The sequence below is a fragment of the Heteronotia binoei genome, chromosome 3, assembly GCF_032191835.1.
Source record: "Heteronotia binoei isolate CCM8104 ecotype False Entrance Well chromosome 3, APGP_CSIRO_Hbin_v1, whole genome shotgun sequence".
Lineage (NCBI taxonomy): Eukaryota > Metazoa > Chordata > Lepidosauria > Squamata > Gekkonidae > Heteronotia > Heteronotia binoei.
In genome coordinates this window covers 4,035,669-4,054,278 of record NC_083225.1, presented here as the reverse complement: position 1 = coordinate 4,054,278, position 18,610 = coordinate 4,035,669, and the positions used below count along the sequence as shown (strand labels likewise).

The 18,610-nt window shown below is 49.4% G+C and overlaps 1 protein-coding gene across 1 annotated transcript in view; it reads right to left on the bottom strand.

Moving 5' to 3' along the window:
• Positions 1-18,610, bottom strand: part of DACH1 (dachshund family transcription factor 1) — a 653,381-nt gene that overhangs the window by 15,056 nt on the left and 619,715 nt on the right. Inside the window, exon 13 of the mRNA XM_060235063.1 lies at positions 4,299-4,342. Coding sequence (XP_060091046.1) covers positions 4,299-4,342 — 44 coding nt within the window. The remainder of the gene's footprint in view (positions 1-4,298; positions 4,343-18,610) is intronic.

Genomic DNA, 18,610 nt, shown 5'->3' with positions numbered 1-18,610 from the left:
CCTTTTAAAAGGGCCATTAAAGTGGTACCTTTGTCAGGACAAAACCTTCTGAATCTGAAGGAGGAGATGGTATATTTTGCAAACGACTATTTTGGGATTTGTCCAGCATGGGGGTTAAAGAAAGGCAGCATGTTACTTGGAAAGCCAACCTATGACTACAATGTACAAGCAATGGTCTCATTGCCAAAGCAACAAAATGCTTGTTTTTGTAATATTCTGGTAGGCAATGAATTACTGGGGAGGCTCAGTGGAAAAGCATCTGCTTTGGATGAAGAAGGTCTCAGGTTCAATTCCTGGCATCTCCAACGACAACAATGATCAGGTGGCAAGTGATGTGACATAATTTTGCAATTCTAATTATACAGGGTTACATTTATCTGCTTGGAACAGAACAAAGGAAGTAATTAACATGTGGAATTAACTGCTTTAGGAAATGGTAGTGTCCAGGGGTCATTTTGTAGAAAAACAGGTGGTGGAGCTCATCCAGGGATTGTTATGCAGCTGCACCTACCATTCAATGGGCAAGGAGGTGGAACTCTCAGAAGGAGAAGGTGGAACTCTCAGAAAGGTTCAGGAGCTGCACTCCTGTGAGCTCCCACTGAATCCAAGGCCTGGTAGTGTCTACAAGCACAGAAAGTTTCAAGTAGGGATTGGATACATTCATGAAGCAGAAGTCCATGAGTGGCTATTCGCCACAAGGTGTAAATGGAACACTCTGCCTGGGGCATTCCTGGTGCCTGGGAGGCAACAATGGGAGAGGTTCTGGAGTTCTGGCCCCACTGGTGGATCTTGAGAGTCATGGAGTAAAAGGACAGGTCCTCTTGTGGATCAAAAACTGGCTGAGTAATAGGAAGCAGAGAGTGAGTATAAATGGGCAGTCTTCTCAGTGGAGGATGGTAAGCAGTGGGGTGCCGCAGGGTCCCATGCTCTTTAACTTGTTCATAAATGATTTAGAGTTGGGAGTGAGCAGTGAAGTGGCCAAGTTTGCGGATGACACTAAATTGTTCAGGGTGTTGAGAACCAGAGAGGATTGTGAGGAACTCCAAAGGGATCTGTTGAGGCTGGGTGAGTGGGTGTCAACGTGGCAGATGCGGTTCAATGTGGCCAAGTGCAAAGTAATGCACATTGGGGCCAAGAATCCCAGCTACAAATACAAGTTGATGGGGTGTGAACTGGCAGAGACTGACCAAGAGAGAGATCTTGGGGTCATGGTAGATAACTCACTGAAAATGTCAAGACAGTGTGCGTTTGCAATAAAAAAGGCCAACGCCATGCTGGGAATTATTAGGAAGGGAATTGAAAACAAATCAGCCAGTATCATAATGCCCCTGTATAAATCGATGGTGCGGTCTCATTTGGAGTACTGTGTACAGTTCTGGTCGCCGCACCTCAAAAAGGATATTATAGCATTGGAGAAAGTCCAGAAAAGGGCAACTAGAATGATTAAAGAGCTGGAGCACTTTCCCTATGAAGAAAGGTTGAAACGCTTGGGACTCTTTAGCTTGGAGAAACGTCGACTGCGGGGTGACATGATAGAGGTTTACAAGATAATGCATGGGATGGAGAAAGTAGAGAAAGAAGTACTTTTCTCCCTTTCTCACAATACAAGAACTTGTGGGCATTCGATGAAATTGCTGAGCAGAAAGGTTAAAACGGATAAAAGGAAGTACTTCTTCACCCACAGGGTGATTAACATGTGGAATTCACTGCCACAGGAGGTGGTGGTGGCCACAAGCATGGCCACCTTCAAGAGGGGTTTAGATAAAAATATGGAGCAGAGGTCCATCAGTGGCTATTAGCCACAGAGTGTGTGTATATATAAAATTTTTGCCACTGTGTGACAGAGTGTTGGACTGGATGGGCCGTTGGCCTGATCCAGCGTGGCTTCTCTTATGTCCTCATGTTCCTGGTGGCACCTGGTTTTTGCCCACTGTGTGGCATGGAGTGTTGGACTGAATGGGCCATTGAGCTAATCCAACGTGGCTTCTTTTATGTGCTTATCTAGTTTGCAAATTCCACTGTGTATGTTGCGGTGTTTAAATGTGGAATTCGAGGTATCTTGTCCAATGTAAGTGAACAAAATATGATACAAATTACTCCCAAATAAGCCAGTTTCTGTAAAAAGTTCTTCTTTCCCTGTATATCCTATGCAATGTCCCCTCTAATTTGTGGAGTCTTGTGAGGAACTGGCATTAACGCTACCTACTTAGTGAGGCATTAAAGCTGTGAGCTACTGCATAAATTAGTGTGCTCTGGGGTCATCCTTCCTGAGCTAAGACAAAAATGTGTGAGCTGGGGGGTGAAAAATCTGTGAGCTAGCTCACATTAACTCATCTTAGAGGGAACACTGATCCTAAGTTATTATATAGGAATACAAAACTTCATTACACAATCTCTAACCCTAATATATTAAAATATATTATTTGGCGTGGAGGAGAAAGTCTTGGGAGACCACTGTTCTCCCCTGTCCCAAACTACTGACCAGCAATGTTCCCTCTAAGTTGCAGAGTCTTGTGAGCAAAAATTCTACTTTGTGAGCTACTGGTATTAAAGTTGTGAGCTCCTGCATAAATTATTGAGCTCTGGGCCATTTTTCCTGAGCTAAGACAAAATGTGTGAGCTGGAGGCTAAAAGTCTGTGAGCTAGCTCATGCTTAACTCAGCTTAGAGAGAACACTGCCGACCAGAATCTGTGACTATGGCTACACGCACATCATTCTAGCTGGTGGATCAGGCAGGAGAAGTGAATATGCAGCAATTATTTGCATGTATGATTTGCCTTTTTCGATAGAGCGAGATGTGTAGAACCTGTTGTTGTCGCTTTGCTCTTAACCTACTGGGCCAACATAGCATACTTAAAGTGGATAGGTGCCATTTTTCTTTCACTGTGACGTCATGCAAAAGTTGTAACCAGGTACATTTCCTGTTAGGGAGAAACTTTTGTTGGAAAATGGCAGCTAGGTTATTTTCACAGAAGTTATTTCTGGTTGCCTACCATCTAATGAGGTCTCCTGTTTTGCCGTGAACAGCTATCCATGTATGCCCGAATGCATGCAACCTCTCCATCCCAATGTTGATAAAAGCACCGTAGATCCACCAGCTCAAACACTTTTAAATTATATAACGACTGGGTGTATTTGTTTTAATATGACCAGACACATCTGAACTACAGTGCAATTTCTAACCTTCCGTTCAATGTGCGTATTTTAATAATTGAAGGAAAAGGAAAAACAAGGAATTAAAAAAAAAGACGAAGGCAAACAAACGGAGGGTGATTCATGCAATCTTTGAGACAATGGCCATCAGGAGAGACAAATAAAAAGAACCATCTTGCGGCAGATGGAATGGATCTTACACAAACGGTAACCCTTATTCAAAACACTTACTAGGAAGTAACTAATTAAGGGTGAAATCAATTTTTTTTTTGTATTCCCTTCATATATCTCATTTAAGATGCAGAGAAAAGAGAACTTATTTACTATCTAACCAATACAATTCTGCCTTGGGAGTCTCGGCTTTTTAAGCATGGGAAAGCATTTCAGTTGAAACCCAAGGCATATTCAGAGATTCAGAAAGGGAAGGGATCATAATTATGGAATTTCTAAGGGAGGCAATTTTGTCAGCTGTAGGCATTTATTTTTCCCCTCCAGCAATTTTTCACCTGGCACAATTATGTATAATCAAGGTGCTGACAAACTTTTACGTACTTTTAGTACGAAGCTGTTTTATTCTATTTGCTCCTAGCCAAGATTATCTTCGGGGTGAACAAGAGCTTCTGAAACAGGCCACAAAACAGGAGAACAGGGAGTTGGAGCTAGAATAATAAGCACTTAATTGGGTGTTTACTTAGACTGACCTCGAGCAAAGTTTGAATGTAAAATACTTTCAAGTGCCAGTTTGTTACAATGAAGAACCTACAGCTCATCTTATCGAGGGCACAAAAGTGATTTGACATCTATAGTTCCAGAACCATTGGTGTTTTATTTATTTATTTTCAAGAAACGTCAAGAACCTCTCCATCCCATAGTTCTAGGACAAATGCAGATTTTTGTTTTAAGGTGAATAAATCTGGTTTCAACACTTTTTTTTAACCAAAAGGATGAATCCTCCATTGGGCAACAAATGACCAGTATCCCTTGGATTTTGATCACTCAGTTTGGACATTTGATAATTAAACCAAGGCAGTCTATTTCCTGCTGCCTAGTGAACTTGGCTGCCATTTTGTTTTGTTTTGATTTGTATAAACAGTATGAAAGCACTTCCAGGAAACAAAATAGAGTGAGAGAACTAATTACTTACAATCATTGAACCTGAATTGCTAAAGCACTGCATTCCGGTAACTTCTATTAGAAAACAAATAAAAGGAGGAAAGGAAAAACAAAAGGGGGAAAAAAAAATCTGAGTCAAACATATTAGAGTATTAAGTCATTGGTAATTATAATAACTTTTGCTCCTCCGTATGTCACTGCGCTTGTTTTCTATTCCAACATCAATTAATTGCCCAGAAGTTCTGTATAATCTCGCTTAATTAGTCATATTTAAATTCCTGGATAAAATAAATACATTTCTCACTACCTGCATTCCTTCTGACTTTATCAGAAGTAGGTTTGCCATTTGGGGAGGAGCCTGGCGGGGTTTCGGGAGGGACCTCATTATGGTTCAGTGCCACAGAGCCCCCCCTCCAAATAATCCATTTTCTCAAGGGGAACTGAGATCTGTCATCTGGAGAAAAGCTGTAAAAGCAGGAAATCTCCAGGTCCCATTTGAAAAGGAAGAGTTGGTTTTTTACCCCACCCTTCACTACTCAAAGGAGTCTCAGAGTGGCTTATAGCTACCCTCCCTTCCTCTTCCCACAACAGACACTCTTGTAAGGTAGGTGGGGCTGAGAGAGCTGTGACTGACCCAAGGTCACCCAGTTGCCTTAACATGGAGGAGTGGGGAATCAAACTTGGTTCTCCCAGATCAGAGTCCACCACTCTTAACCACTACACCAAACTGGTTGTCTTGAAGGTTGGCAACCCCTAATCAGAGGGAGAATGAAAAGACAGACAGAGGTCCTTTTCTATGACCAACTGCCAATGGGTCTCTCCTCACAAAACAACATTCACCAGTGGCCATTCCATTTGGCTGCAACACATGAAAGAACCATGTCCATTCTGTCGGTCAACCTGAGGCCAAATAATATTTGGTTCCTGTTCTTTCAGACTGTTTCATTAGTGACGTTAGACGGAGACAGACACAGCAAAATCTTTTCCATTGGCTTATCTTGGATCAGCTACCACTTGGTTGCTCCCTTCCGTGCTCCACACTGACAATGGACACTTTACCTGGTCAGTATCTAACGTGGTATAAATTATGTAAAAGTAGCCGTCTGATTGGGCTTGGCTTCACTCTTCACTTCCTATTCCCCTCCCCATTGGTGCCATGTCTGTTAGACAAGTTGCTTTAAATGGTAAACCACCTTGAATATGTGGTGGCAGAAAGCTGGTGTATAAACAGAGCAGATAAATAAAAACAGGGACAACATTTGTTCAGCAAAGTAGCAACCGACCATTCTGGATTTGCCATTACTGTATGAAGAAAAATTTATGACCCAATTCAAAAGACTTGTTGCGATAGTAAGTGCTTAGAAATGCTATCACTGACTGCTGTGGCAGCCCAGTGCCACAAACTGTGGTTTCAGTCAACAAAACAGTATGGCAAGTATCTCAGATGGGTGTGACACAGCTGCCTTCTCCTGACTTCACCATTCACTTTTATGCATTTCTGGGAAGCTCAGAGTGGCTCATCTAGGGATTCTAGTAGCCTCCCACTCACATCCTAATCAAGTCAACTTCTGGTCTGAGCAATGCTATAAAGAGTGCTGCATGCCATTTGCTAAGAGGAAAAAATCCATTCTGTATAATAAACTTATCTTATTCAAAAGATAGTCCCACCATGTTATTTACTGTTGTTTCTGCTATGTAATATTAGTTTCGTTACCTATCTTAGATGAATACCTTCCACAATGAATACAGTGAATTCTACTCTTCCCAAAAGACCTAGAATGCTGCATAAAAATTTCAACTGATGAATTATAATTTTAACTGATGCATTTTTTATGATTTTAAACAAAATACATAACATTAAGCCATAAAGAAAACAGAAAAAGAAAGAAAAAAGGTGGGAAAAGAGGGGAATATATCTCGATTTTCATCTACAACTGGTACAACTCAATTCTCTATTCACTCTATTGGTACATTTTAAAAAACAACCCTGTCTTTTTATAATCCACTTCTCATCCTCTTATTCTTCAAAACCATAAATCATCATTTCACTTTTTTCAGTTTCATGAAAGACGTCCATAAGGAGTTTCCAGTCACCTATCAATGTGATTAATGTCTTTTCTCTAATCAAAGAAGTAAGTTTAGCCATCTCTGCAAGTTCCATAATCTTCACTATCCATTCTTCTATGAGAGCCAATTTGGTGTAGTGGTTAAGTGTGCGGACTCTTATCTGGGAGAACTGGGTTTGATTCCCCACTCCTCCACTTGCAGCTGCTGGAATGGCTTTGGGTCAGCTATATCTCTGGCAGGGGTTGTCCTTGAAAGGGCAGCTGCTGTTAGAGCTCTCTCAGCCTCACCCACCTCACAGGGTGTCCATTGGGGGGGGGGAGGTAAAGGAGATTGTGACCTCTCTGAGATTCAGGGTATAGGGCAAGATATAAATCCAATATCTACTATTGCAGGTATTAATGAAGATTTCCATTTCTCCTAATACAGTTTCCCAAGCACTGTGCAGTTAGCTCTTAGCTAGGGTGGCCAGACCGTCCCGGTCTCCCTGGACATTCCCGGTTCTGGCCACCCAATCCCGGCTCCCGGGCTGCCTATACCGGGACCATTAAAGGTCCCGGTTTAGCCAGCCCCGGAGCCGGTGGGCCGCGGGCGCCGGCGGGGAAGGCGGGGAGTGAGGGAGGGAGCGTCCCTGCGCCTGCGCAGGGCCCCTGCGCACGCGCAGGGACGCTCCCTCCCTCACTCCCCGCCTTCCCCGCCCGCGCGCGGGGCCGGCAGCGGTGGGGGAGGCCTCTCCGCGGCCTCCGCTGGTCGCTGGGGGCCTTCCAGAGTGTCTGGAAGGCCCCCAGCGACCAGCGGAGGCCGCGGGGAGGCCGCGGAGCACCCGGCGCTGGTCCGGGAAGGCCTTCCAGAGCCTCTGGAAGGCCTTCCCGGGCCAGCGCCGGCCAGCGAAGGCCTCCCCGCGGCCTCCGCTGGTCGCTGGGGGCCTTCCAGAGTGTCTGGAAGGCCCCCAGCGACCAGCGGAGGCCGCGGGGAGGCCGCGGAGCACCCGGCGCTGGTCCGGGAAGGCCTTCCAGAGCCTCTGGAAGGCCTTCCCGGGCCAGCGCCGGCCAGCGAAGGCCTCCCCGCGGCCTCCGCTGGTCGCTGGGGGCCTTCCAGAGTGTCTGGAAGGCCCCCAGCGACCAGCGGAGGCCGCGGGGAGGCCGCGGAGCACCCGGCGCTGGTCCGGGAAGGCCTTCCAGAGCCTCTGGAAGGCCTTCCCGGACCAGCGCCGGCCAGCGAAGGCCTCCCCGCGGCCTCCGCTGGTCGCTGGGGGCCTTCCAGAGTGTCTGGAAGGCCCCCAGCGACCAGCGGAGGCCGCGGGGAGGCCGCGGAGCACCCGGCGCTGGTCCGGGAAGGCCTTCCAGAGCCTCTGGAAGGCCTTCCCGGGCCAGCGCCGGCCAGCGAAGGCCTCCCCGCGGCCTCCGCTGGTCGCTGGGGGCCTTCCAGAGTGTCTGGAAGGCCCCCAGCGACCAGCGGAGGCCGCGGGGAGGCCGCGGAGCACCCGGCGCTGGTCCGGGAAGGCCTTCCAGAGCCTCTGGAAGGCCTTCCCGGACCAGCGCCGGCCAGCGAAGGCCTCCCCGCGGCCTCCGCTGGTCGCTGGGGGCCTTCCAGAGTGTCTGGAAGGCCCCCAGCGACCAGCGGAGGCCGCGGGGAGGCCGCGGAGCACCCGGCGCTGGTCCGGGAAGGCCTTCCAGAGCCTCTGGAAGGCCTTCCCGGGCCAGCGCCGGCCAGCGAAGGCCTTCCCGCGGTCTCCGCTGGTCGCTGGGGGCCTTCCAGACACTCTGGAAGGCCCCCAGCGACCAGCGGAGGCCGCAGGGAGGCCGCGGAGCACCCGGCGCTGGTCCGGGAAGGCCTTCCAGAGGCTCTGGAAGGCCTTCCCGGGCCAGCGCCGGCCAGCGAAGGCCTCCCCGCGGCCTCCGCTGGTCGCTGGGGGCCTTCCAGAGTGTCTGGAAGGCCCCCAGCGACCAGCGGAGGCCGCGGGGAGGTCGCGGAGCACCCGGCGCTGGTCCGGGAAGGCCTTCCAGAGCCTCTGGAAGGCCTTCCCGGGCCAGCGCCGGCCAGCGAAGGCCTCCCCGCGGCCTCCGCTGGTCGCTGGGGGCCTTCCAGAGTGTCTGGAAGGCCCCCAGCGACCAGCGGAGGCCGCGGGGAGGCCGCGGAGCACCCGGCGCTGGTCCGGGAAGGCCTTCCAGAGCCTCTGGAAGGCCTTCCCGGGCCAGCGCCGGCCAGCGAAGGCCTCCCCGCGGCCTCCGCTGGTCGCTGGGGGCCTTCCAGAGTGTCTGGAAGGCCCCCAGCGACCAGCGGAGGCCGCGGGGAGGCCGCGGAGCACCCGGCGCTGGTCCGGGAAGGCCTTCCAGAGCCTCTGGAAGGCCTTCCCGGACCAGCGCCGGCCAACGAAGGCCTCCCCGCGGCCTCCGCTGGTCGCTGGGGGCCTTCCAGAGTGTCTGGAAGGCCCCCAGCGACCAGCGGAGGCCGCGGGGAGGCCGCGGAGCACCCGGCGCTGGTCCGGGAAGGCCTTCCAGAGCCTCTGGAAGGCCTTCCCGGGCCAGCGCCGGCCAAGGAAGGCCTCTCCGACGCCTCCCTGGCCTCGCCGCCGCCGCTGCTGGACTCGCCGCCGCCGCCCGACCCGCCGCCGCCGCCCGACTCGCCGCCGACCGCCACCGCAGGTAAGGGGGCCGAAAGCGGGGGGGGGGCGGCCTTCCTTTCTTCCCTCCCTCCCTCTTTCCTTTCTTCCTCCCTTCCTTCCCTCCCTTCCTTCCCTCCCTCCCTTCCCTTCCTTCCTTCCCTCCCTCCCTCCTCCCTTCCTTCCTTTCTTTCTTTCACTTCCGGATCTCGACCTGTGTTATTAGTGACAGGCTGCTTCGGCAGGCTGCTGCGCCGGCCCCCTGGGTCCCACGACGATGGGACCAATGCCACAGGGAGGGGCTCGAAACACTCTATAACCCCTCAAAAGAACAGCAGTCTAGCTTGCTTCCCCCGAGCCCTGCCGCCATAAGCCTCAAGGGGGCTCATTTTGCGGCATCTCCCGGCAGGAGGGTGGCACCCGCACGGGACACATATCAAATGAAAGAGGGGGCGCAGGGCTATCAGAAACAGCCGGCGGAGGGAGTCGGGAGCCCACCCCACTGGGGGATCCACACCCCGAAAGTGATGAAGGTGGCGCAGATAGAGCCAACAGAGCCAACAGGACAAAATAAATAGGCTGCATTATGCAGCACAGTTGAGAAAGTGCCTTATCCCATATACTGATGAAGTATATACAGGATTTGAGAACAAAATTGTTTCCGGCGGTGATATTTGGGGGATTTTTGGGGACGTCACAGGAAGTGCTGTGAAGTCACTTCCTGTTTCCGGCAGTGGCATTTGGGGGAAATGATGCCATTTGGGGGAAATGATGTCACAGGAAGTGATGTCACTTCCTGCTTCCGGCAGGTGGCGCGGGGGAAATGATGTCACAGGAAGTGATGTCACTTCCCGTTTCCGGCAGGTGGCGCGGGGGAAATGATGTCACAGGAAGTGATGTCACTTCCTGTTTCCGGCGGTGGTATGACGTCGCCGGAAGTGACGTCGCCGGAAGTGACGTCACTTCCTGTTTCCGGCGGCGGCGCGCGCTTCGCGCGCACGCACTCCTGCCTTCCCCCCCCCAAGGTGTCCCTGGCTGGCCTTCAGACATTATGGCCACCCTACTCTTAGCTGTAAGGGACTGGGAGTTAGCTCCTACAAGTTCATTCTGCTAAGAGTAGCTAGCCCCTTTGGTACAAAGTACCTTCTCCGACACAAAAGCCTCTTGTGCTGGAGAAAGGTGCAAGCATTAGCTAAACGAATCCACAGGATCCATCTCTATGAGTTCAAGTTTCTCTGTCAGTGTTCACTCTTATGGCATGGCAAATGTAGCTTTACAAAGTATTTTCAGAGGGCGGCCATGCTGGCCAGCAATTAAAGAACTACGTTCAAATCCAGCAGCACCTTATAGACCAATGAGAGTTCAGTGTTAAAGTTTTTGAGAGTCGAAGCTCTGACAAAGGGAGTCTGGACTCCTGAAAGCTTGAAAATCTTGTTGCTTCCCCACCAATGTTCCCTCTAAGCCATGAAGTCTTGTGAGCAAAAATTCTACTTTGTGAGCTACTGGCAATAAAGTTGTGAGCTGCTGCATAAATTAGTTTGCTCTGGGGCTATTTTTCCTGAGATAAGACAAAAATGTGTGAGCTGGAAGTCAAAAATCTGTGAGTTAGCTCACACAAACTCAGCTTAGAGGAACACTGTTCCCCCCACATAACTTCTGTTGTGGCATGGAAGCCTGCCGCTAAAAAAAAAAGGCCAAAATTCCAGTGGGCAGGCTGAAACCTTTAGGCATGGCTCAAATAGGTCTGGATTCCCAGCCAGTAATGCTGCAATTATGATGATGATATTGGATTTATATCCCGCCTTCCACTCCGAATCTGTCTCAGAGCGGCTCACGATCTCCTTTCCCTTCCTCCCCCACAAGAGACACCCTGTGAGGTGGGTGGAGCTGAGAGGACCCCCACAGCAGCTGCCTTTTCAAGGACAACCTCTGCCAGAGCTATGGCTGACCCAAGGCCATTCCAGCAGGTGCAAGTGGAGGAGTGGGGAATCAAACCTGGTTCTCCCAGATAAGAGTCCACACACTTAACCACTACACCAAACTGGCTCTCTCAAACTGGATTTAAGTGAAACAAAGGTCCATGAATTGCATATCTTTGGGAGCCAAAATTCTTCCATTAACTAAGACACATGTAAAGGCAGGGGCGTCTTTATCTATATAATTTAGATTTATATACCACCCTTCTTTGAGTTCACAGAGCTCAGGGCCATTAACAATAGAAGACTATACGAATTGCTGGGACTTATTTAGTTAGTACTATGAGGGAGGGGAAACCTGCAAGGACACATTTTTCCCACAATAAATTGTGGCTTGTGTCCCTTTATGCGGTGCTGTAAGCCCCTCGGGTTATGAGGTGAGCTGAATTAACTTATACCACCATAAACTTGCAATTCACTAGTTAAAACTAGCAGTTTCAGAAACAAACTGGATGGCCACCCTAATGCGCTTGCAACTGCAGATGCTGCCTATGTGAATCGTGCTTCATTTGTTTCGATGGAATGCACATTTAGATGTATGTCTTACCCTCCCCCTTCTTTTGCATTCAAATCACTGCCAACTTATGGTGACCCCACAGGGTTTTCAAAGCAAGAGATGTTCAGAGGTGGCTTGCCATTGCCTGCCTCTGCATAGCAACCCTGGACTTTCTTGGGGAGAGAGATTAAGATTAGGATAATATAGGTGGGGGGAGAAGACAGCTCGGTATTGGTGGAGGACATACCGGGCACAGGCGGATGTCTGATTTGGGGATCCCAGTGCTCATGGGGAGGGGAAGGTACGATGGTGGGAGCAGACGGAATGATAAGGGAAGGAGGCGGAGACAAAACAGTGCTCGGCCCCCTCCCAGCCTGCGTCCCATCCCGACAGTGACAGGTAGTGGGGCCAAGAGGAATAGCCTGTCTCCGTCATTGGTGTTATGTAATGCCAGGTCCATAAACAATAAGACCTCAATCCTTAGGGAATTCCTGCTTAAGCAGGATATGGACCTGGCTTGCGTGACTGAGACCTGGGTGCAAGATGGGGAGACAGTAGCTCTCTCCCAGATGACACCCCTGGGTTATTCGGTCTTACGGACAAATCACGGACAAACGGGTGGGAGATAGGGGTGGCGCTACTCATACGGGAGGATTACTCCTTCAGGGCTCTCCCAGCCCCAACAATCAATGGTTTAGAATGTGCTGGTTTGGCGTGGGATGTGGGGGAGGGGTTGGCGATTTGGCTGGTGTACCGTCCGCCTAACGCACTGGCCAATGCCTTACCATCCCTGATGGAGGCCGTGGCAAGCTGGGCGTTGGAGTTCCCAAGGCTTATGGTCTTGGGTGATTTCAATGTCCATGCAGATGACATGGCCTCCAACCGGGCGATGGATCTAGTGTCTTCCATGGCGACACTGGGACTCTCCCAACTTGTTACCACTCCCACGCACCAGACCGGGCACATGTTAGATTTGATCTTTGCGTCCGGGATTATGGTGGATGACATCGCTGTGGAAGCGGTGCCATGATCGGATCACCTAGCCCTCAAGGCCCGTGTGGGTGCGCCGCCCCAACCCTGTATGGGCAGCGAGCCTATTTTGGCTCGCCCACGGAGTCTGATGGACCCTGAACGGTTCCAAATGGCTCTGCGGGATCCCTGGCCCCCTAGCGATTCCCTTGATGACCTGGTAGAGGCTTGGCATGACAGGCTGTCCAGGGCCATCAACGAGATCGCACCTCGGTGTCCTCTGCGTCCCCGTAATAGGCTGGCTCCATGGTACACCTTGGAGTTACGGCAGCTGGAACAGGGACTCAGACAACTAGAGAGGCGGTGGTGGCATACTTGTGACGAAGCGACGAGAACATCCTACAGAACGTTTATGAAGTCTTATGAGATGGCAGTCAAGGCCGCAAAGAAAGACTACTTTGCGGCTAGGATTGCGTCTGCAAATTCGCGCCCGGCACAATTATTTAAGATAATTGAGAATTTGACAACTCTGCCTCAAGGCAGACCAAATGTGAGGGAATTAGAAATAGGCTGTGAGGCTTTTGTGAATTTTTTTGCAGACAAAATCTCATTGCTCCACCAGGACTTTCCCACCACGTTGGATACAGTACAAGAACTCAAGGCTCCGTGCCTGTCTTGATTTTGTCTTGGACCACTTTGACACACTTAGCCTGGGGGAGGTCGATGGAATTCTCTCTACTGTGCGCCCTACAACTTGCGATCTTGACCCATGCCCCTCCTGGCTAATTAAATCTTGCCAGAGGGAGCTTAGATATCCTGTACGGGATATCATAAATAGATCCCTCTTGGAAGGGCAATTTCCAACATCCTTGAAAGAGGCTATGGTTTGCCCTCTCTTAAAAAAAAGTACAGCAGATCCGGCCGCATTGGCGAATTACTGACCGGTCTCGAACTTACCATTCTTAGGTAAAGTTATTGAGAGGGCAGTGGCGTCACAGTTGCAAAGTTTTCAGGATAACACTTCCACCTTAGATTCCCACCAGTCCGGCTTCCGTCCAGGTCATGGAACGGAGACAGTGCTGGTTGCCTTGGTAGATGACTTCCAGCGGCAATTGGATCGAGGCGGCGTGGTGGTGCTGATGTTGTTTGATCTGTCGGCTGCGTTCGACACGGTCGACCATCGGCTACTGACCCGCCGGCTCGCCGACACAGGGATTGGCCTTACAGTGGCTTTCCTCCTTCCTTGACGGATGGGACAAAGGGTGGCAATTGGGGGAGAGCTGTCCCAGAGGCACTCATTAGTGTGTGGGGTGCCACAAGGTACAGTTCTCTCTCCGATGTTATTTAACATCTACATGTGCCCCCTTGCCCAGATTGCTCGGAGGTTTGGGCTTGGGTGCCACCAATATGCAGATGACACCCAGCTCTATCTACTAATGGACGGCTGGCCTGACTGCATCCCGGAAAACCTGGACCTAGCATTGCAGGCCGTGGCAGGTTGGCTCAGGCTGAGTGGGTTGAAGTTGAATACAACGAAGACAGAGGGCCTTTGCTTGGGCCGCGGTGCCCCGGGAAGGGAAATTCCTCTCCCGGTTTTTGACGGTGTGTCGCTGAAAGTGGCCCATAGGGTCAAGAGCTTGGGGGTTCTTCTGGAGCCTTCATTATCAATGGAGGCACAGATAGTGGCCACTGCTAAGTCCGCGTTTTTCATCTTCGATGGGCGAAGCAGTTGGCCCCCTTCCTTGGGCGCCGGGACCTAGCAACGGTGATCCATGCAACTGGACTACTGTAACGCCCTCTACATGGGGCTGCCCTTGTGCCAAACCCGGCGGCTGCAGCTAGTGCAGAACGCGGCAGCTAGGCTGTTGTTGGGACTCCCAAGATGGGAGCACATACGGCCGGGGCTGCGCGGACTGCACTCGCTGCCAGTGGTGTACCGAATTAGTTACAAAGTGCTGGTTATTACCTTTAAAGCCCTATATGGCCGAGGACCTGCCTACTTGAGGGACCGTCTCTCCCCATACGAACCCCAGAGAGCGCTGAGGTCAGCTGGAAAGAACCAGCTGAATATCCCTGGGCCAAGGGAGGCCAGATTGAAGACTACTCGGGATCGGGCCTTCTCCATTGCAGCTCCACTATAGTGGAACCAACTCCCGGAGGAGGTGCAGGCCCTGCGGTGTCTAGACCAATTCTGCAGGGCCTGCAAGACCTACCTCTTTAAAATAGCCTTCACTTAATACCGAGCCAAGAAAGATTCTCTGGATATGTTTTAGCCACTGAATTTTATAAAAGATCTGAGTCATAGCACCATAACATTAATTTTAATACAAGTTGATTTAATGATGGTTTTATATTTTGGTGGCTTTATTATATATTGTAGTTATTGTGAATTATGGTTTTATTGTACATTGTATTTATATGTTGTGAGCCGCCCTGACCCCGCCCTGAGCTGCCTCGGTGGGGAGGACGGGATATAAATAAAAGGTATTATTATTATTATTATTATTATTAGTCTTCCATTCAAATACTAACTAGGGTCAGCCCCAGGGCCGGATTAACAAATAGGCTAAGTATGCCTTTAGGGGCTCCGGGCCAGTTTGCCTTTCTCCGCCTCTCCCCTGCAGCTTTGTCAAAGGGGCTTTTGAGAAGGTGCTTGCAGGAGATAATTGTGAGGGCTCCCAAGATTTTGACTGCCTAGGGGCCTCCACAGGGTTTAATCCAGCACTGATCAGCCCTACTTAGCTTTCTAGATCTGAAAAGATCAGGGTAGCCCGGTTATCCGGGTCAGGGTACATCTGAACAGACATTCCTTTTATTCTGCGTATCTTTAAATGGCGAAGAAACCTTCTCCTTTGTAGGTCAAAAGATCCTATATGAAGGGGGATAAATTTTGGCTTGGAGACAGGCCCATAGCCAGAAAATGTTGGGTGGAGGGGCTCGAGAGATTAAAATTTATTTGATTTATATCCTGCCCTACCCCACCAAAGCGGGGTGGGGGGGCATGGAGCTTGGCTGCTTTTTCCCTCCAGCAGTCAGTTTGCCCAGCCCCAGCTCTCTCTCCTACTCTCTTTCTCACTGTTGCTTTCTCTCTCACACTGTCGCTCTCCCCCTTGCTGTTGCTGTCACTCTCTTGCTCTCCAACAGAAAGGCCCCACAGAGGGAAGGGAGGTTTGAATAGGGCAGCCTGGCCCCTCCTGCCCTCCCCCCTGTAACTATGGGCCTGCTTATACCCTCTTCAGACCCTCTATTTCCAACTCTATCCTTCATTTAAATTATGAGGAGCTCTCATCACACTTTGCAAATAGCTCACCTTTTGTCCCATAAACTAAGAGGAGTTTTTTTTTTGGGGGGGGGGGGACAAGGTTTCCTTTCAGTACCATCATTCACATGGATAGCAATAAGTGCTAGATCTGAGAGAGTTTTAGAAAATGACAATTGTTTGCTTCATGCATTCAGGTACGTTCATTCACATGAGTAAAAAGCACGACAGATTTGGCACCTACATCCGCGTGGCTCTTCCTTCTGAATGGCTGTGGGCAGGAGAGAGGCAGTGTGTGTTGTTGCTGTTCTTGAATGTGCAGTTGATTATTTTAATTGATTGAGTGTGACTTTGGTAAACCATTTTTGATTGAATGGATGAGGAGGGTTTCCTATAAACAAATAATTTGTTAAACAGCAGAGACGCGTTTCTGTTCTGGGCTTTTCAGCTTTGATAGGCATCCCCTTCAATTATTCAGTATTTGGATTTTGTTCCCAGTTGCTGCTGGGCTGTGTCAATTTTGCAGTGGTTCAAGTCACACTGCTATTTTGTGTGTGTGTGTGTGTGTGTGTGTGTGTGTAAAGGAAGATACATTTTCACGTGACCAGGCAAGGAAGCTTTCTGCAAGCTGATGCCCACACCTCATTTCTTAAAATAATACACATAAAGTTCACAAATGACTAATGTGGCTAGGCAAGGACAGTAAAGATTTATGTAGCTTGTAATTAGAAAATTCACAAAAAATTACAGTGGATTGTAGCAGATTTTTGTCCTGTCTGCTGGTTCCAAACTCTTTCAAAGAACAGAAGCCAAATTTATGTCACTTTAAAAAAATTAGGTTTATATGTTATTGATTTATTCTGATATGTGCACGCACACACACAAGAATGTAAGAAGAGCCATATTGGATCAGATTAATGGTCCATCTAGTCCAGCCTCCTGTCTCACACAGTCGCCAACCAGCTCCTCTGGAGGGCCAACAAGAGGGCAGAGAGGCTGAGGCCTTCCCTTGATGCTGCCTTCTGGATCTGGGATTCAGAGGATTAGGGCCTCAGAATGCGGAGGTTCCCCTCAGTCACCAGGGCTAGTAGCCATTGATAGAAAATTGTTTGCTTTGTGCATTCAGGTACGTTCGTTCACATGAGTAAAAAGCACTAATTTATCTAATCCCTATCTAAAGTTGTTTGTTCCTTTGGCTGTCACTACATCCTCTGGCAGCGAATTCCACATTTTAATCTCTGTGTAGAGTTTCCTTTTGTCCATCCTGAACTCACTGTCCATAAATTTCATATGATGCCCTCAAGTCCTTGTATTTTGGGAGAGGGAGAAAAAGTTCTCTTTGTTAACTCTCTTCACCACACACTATGGGCGTTTTCGCACTCACCTTCAAGTGGTGCGACCACCCTCCTCACGCCGGCGGATCTGCAGGGATTTCGCACCAGAAGCGCCGGCGCACCCAAAAGAGCCGGCGACTTCCGTCGCGAAACCAGCTCAAACATTTTCCTGCTTCTTGGCGGTTTCCGTTTGAGCTGGTTTCGCGACGGAAGTCGCCGGCTCTTTTGGGTGCGCCGGCGCTTCTGGTGCGAAATCCCTGCAGATCCGCCGGCGTGAGGAGGGTGGTCGCACCACTTGAAGGTCAGTGCGAAAACGCCCATTGTTTTATAACCCTCTGTTATGTCCCCCTTAGTCACCTCTTTTCTAAACTGAAAAGTTCCAGTCTCTTCAACCTTTCCTCCTAGGGAAGGTGCTCCAACCCCTAATTGTCTTGGTTGCCACACACATCCACACAGCCACCACAGATCACCCAGTGGTTCGGTACACAAGCTATCTCCAAGTTGAAATGCATCAAGAACTCTCCCCTTCTTTCATTGAAGGAAAAATGGATCAAGGCTTTTAGCGGGCTGGAACGCCTTCATCAATTTCATTGCTAGTTCCCCAGTTGCCAGGTGCTGAACACTGACTCTTCCAAATGAATACAGTATATTAACACTGACCGAGACCACTGAAAGCCTTAGTCAGTTTCATGTGCCGTACACTCCGGGGTTGCAGTCATTTGAAGGTGTACAGCTTGAAGCTCAGAAACTTGAAATTGACAAAGGCTGGATTTGTACATTTTCCAAGAAGATGAAACTGAAACAAAACAAAAATAGGGAAGGAAAGTATCCTGGCTGTGAAAACAAAGGCCAAAGGTTGGGATGGAGACAGATGTACATGCACAAAAGTGACATATACAACCTAACTTGTGTTGCTTGGTTCCCCAAAATGTAATAGGTGGCTATGAGCAACAGGATCTTTTCAGTTGTGGAACCCAACTGTAGAAATCTTTCCTCACACATTTGCCTAGTCTTTTGAATTGTCTGCATCAGGTCAGCACCAATCTTTTCTGCAGGGATTTTATTCTTTAGTTATTGTGTGCATCTTTTCACATTATGCTTGCCTCTTAAATTTACCTCATTAAAAGGTAAATTTAAAATGGCAGGAGTGGCCAAACTTACTTAAGAGCCACATAGAATAAACAGCAGAAATTTGAGAGGTGCAAGACATGAATACTACACATGCCTTTCTTAAAACTCTTAATACTTTCTTTGCAGAAAGATAAAACACATTTGTATGCACTTGACAACACAACCATGCTAGAAAAAAGACTTAAAAAGACAGCAACACTGGAAATAAGATGAGCAAAAGGAAAGCTAGGGAATTATTTTTTGGCATCAGTGGGAGAAGGAAACACACATGTACCACATAAATGATTGACCATCACTTGCATCATTATACATCTCTCTTTACCTTGACACCAAGGTTAGTAAAGACAACTCCTACAAGAGCTTTGAAACTAAGGGGGAACCCTACACTGCCCTCTTTAATTCCATCCCTTCTTCCAGTGGCTCCCTCAGCCCTTGTGCTCTTTCCCTGCTCCAGGTCTCTGGGCAACCACTGCAGTAGAGGAGAAGAGCTTGCAAGCCTGCCTATTTCCCCC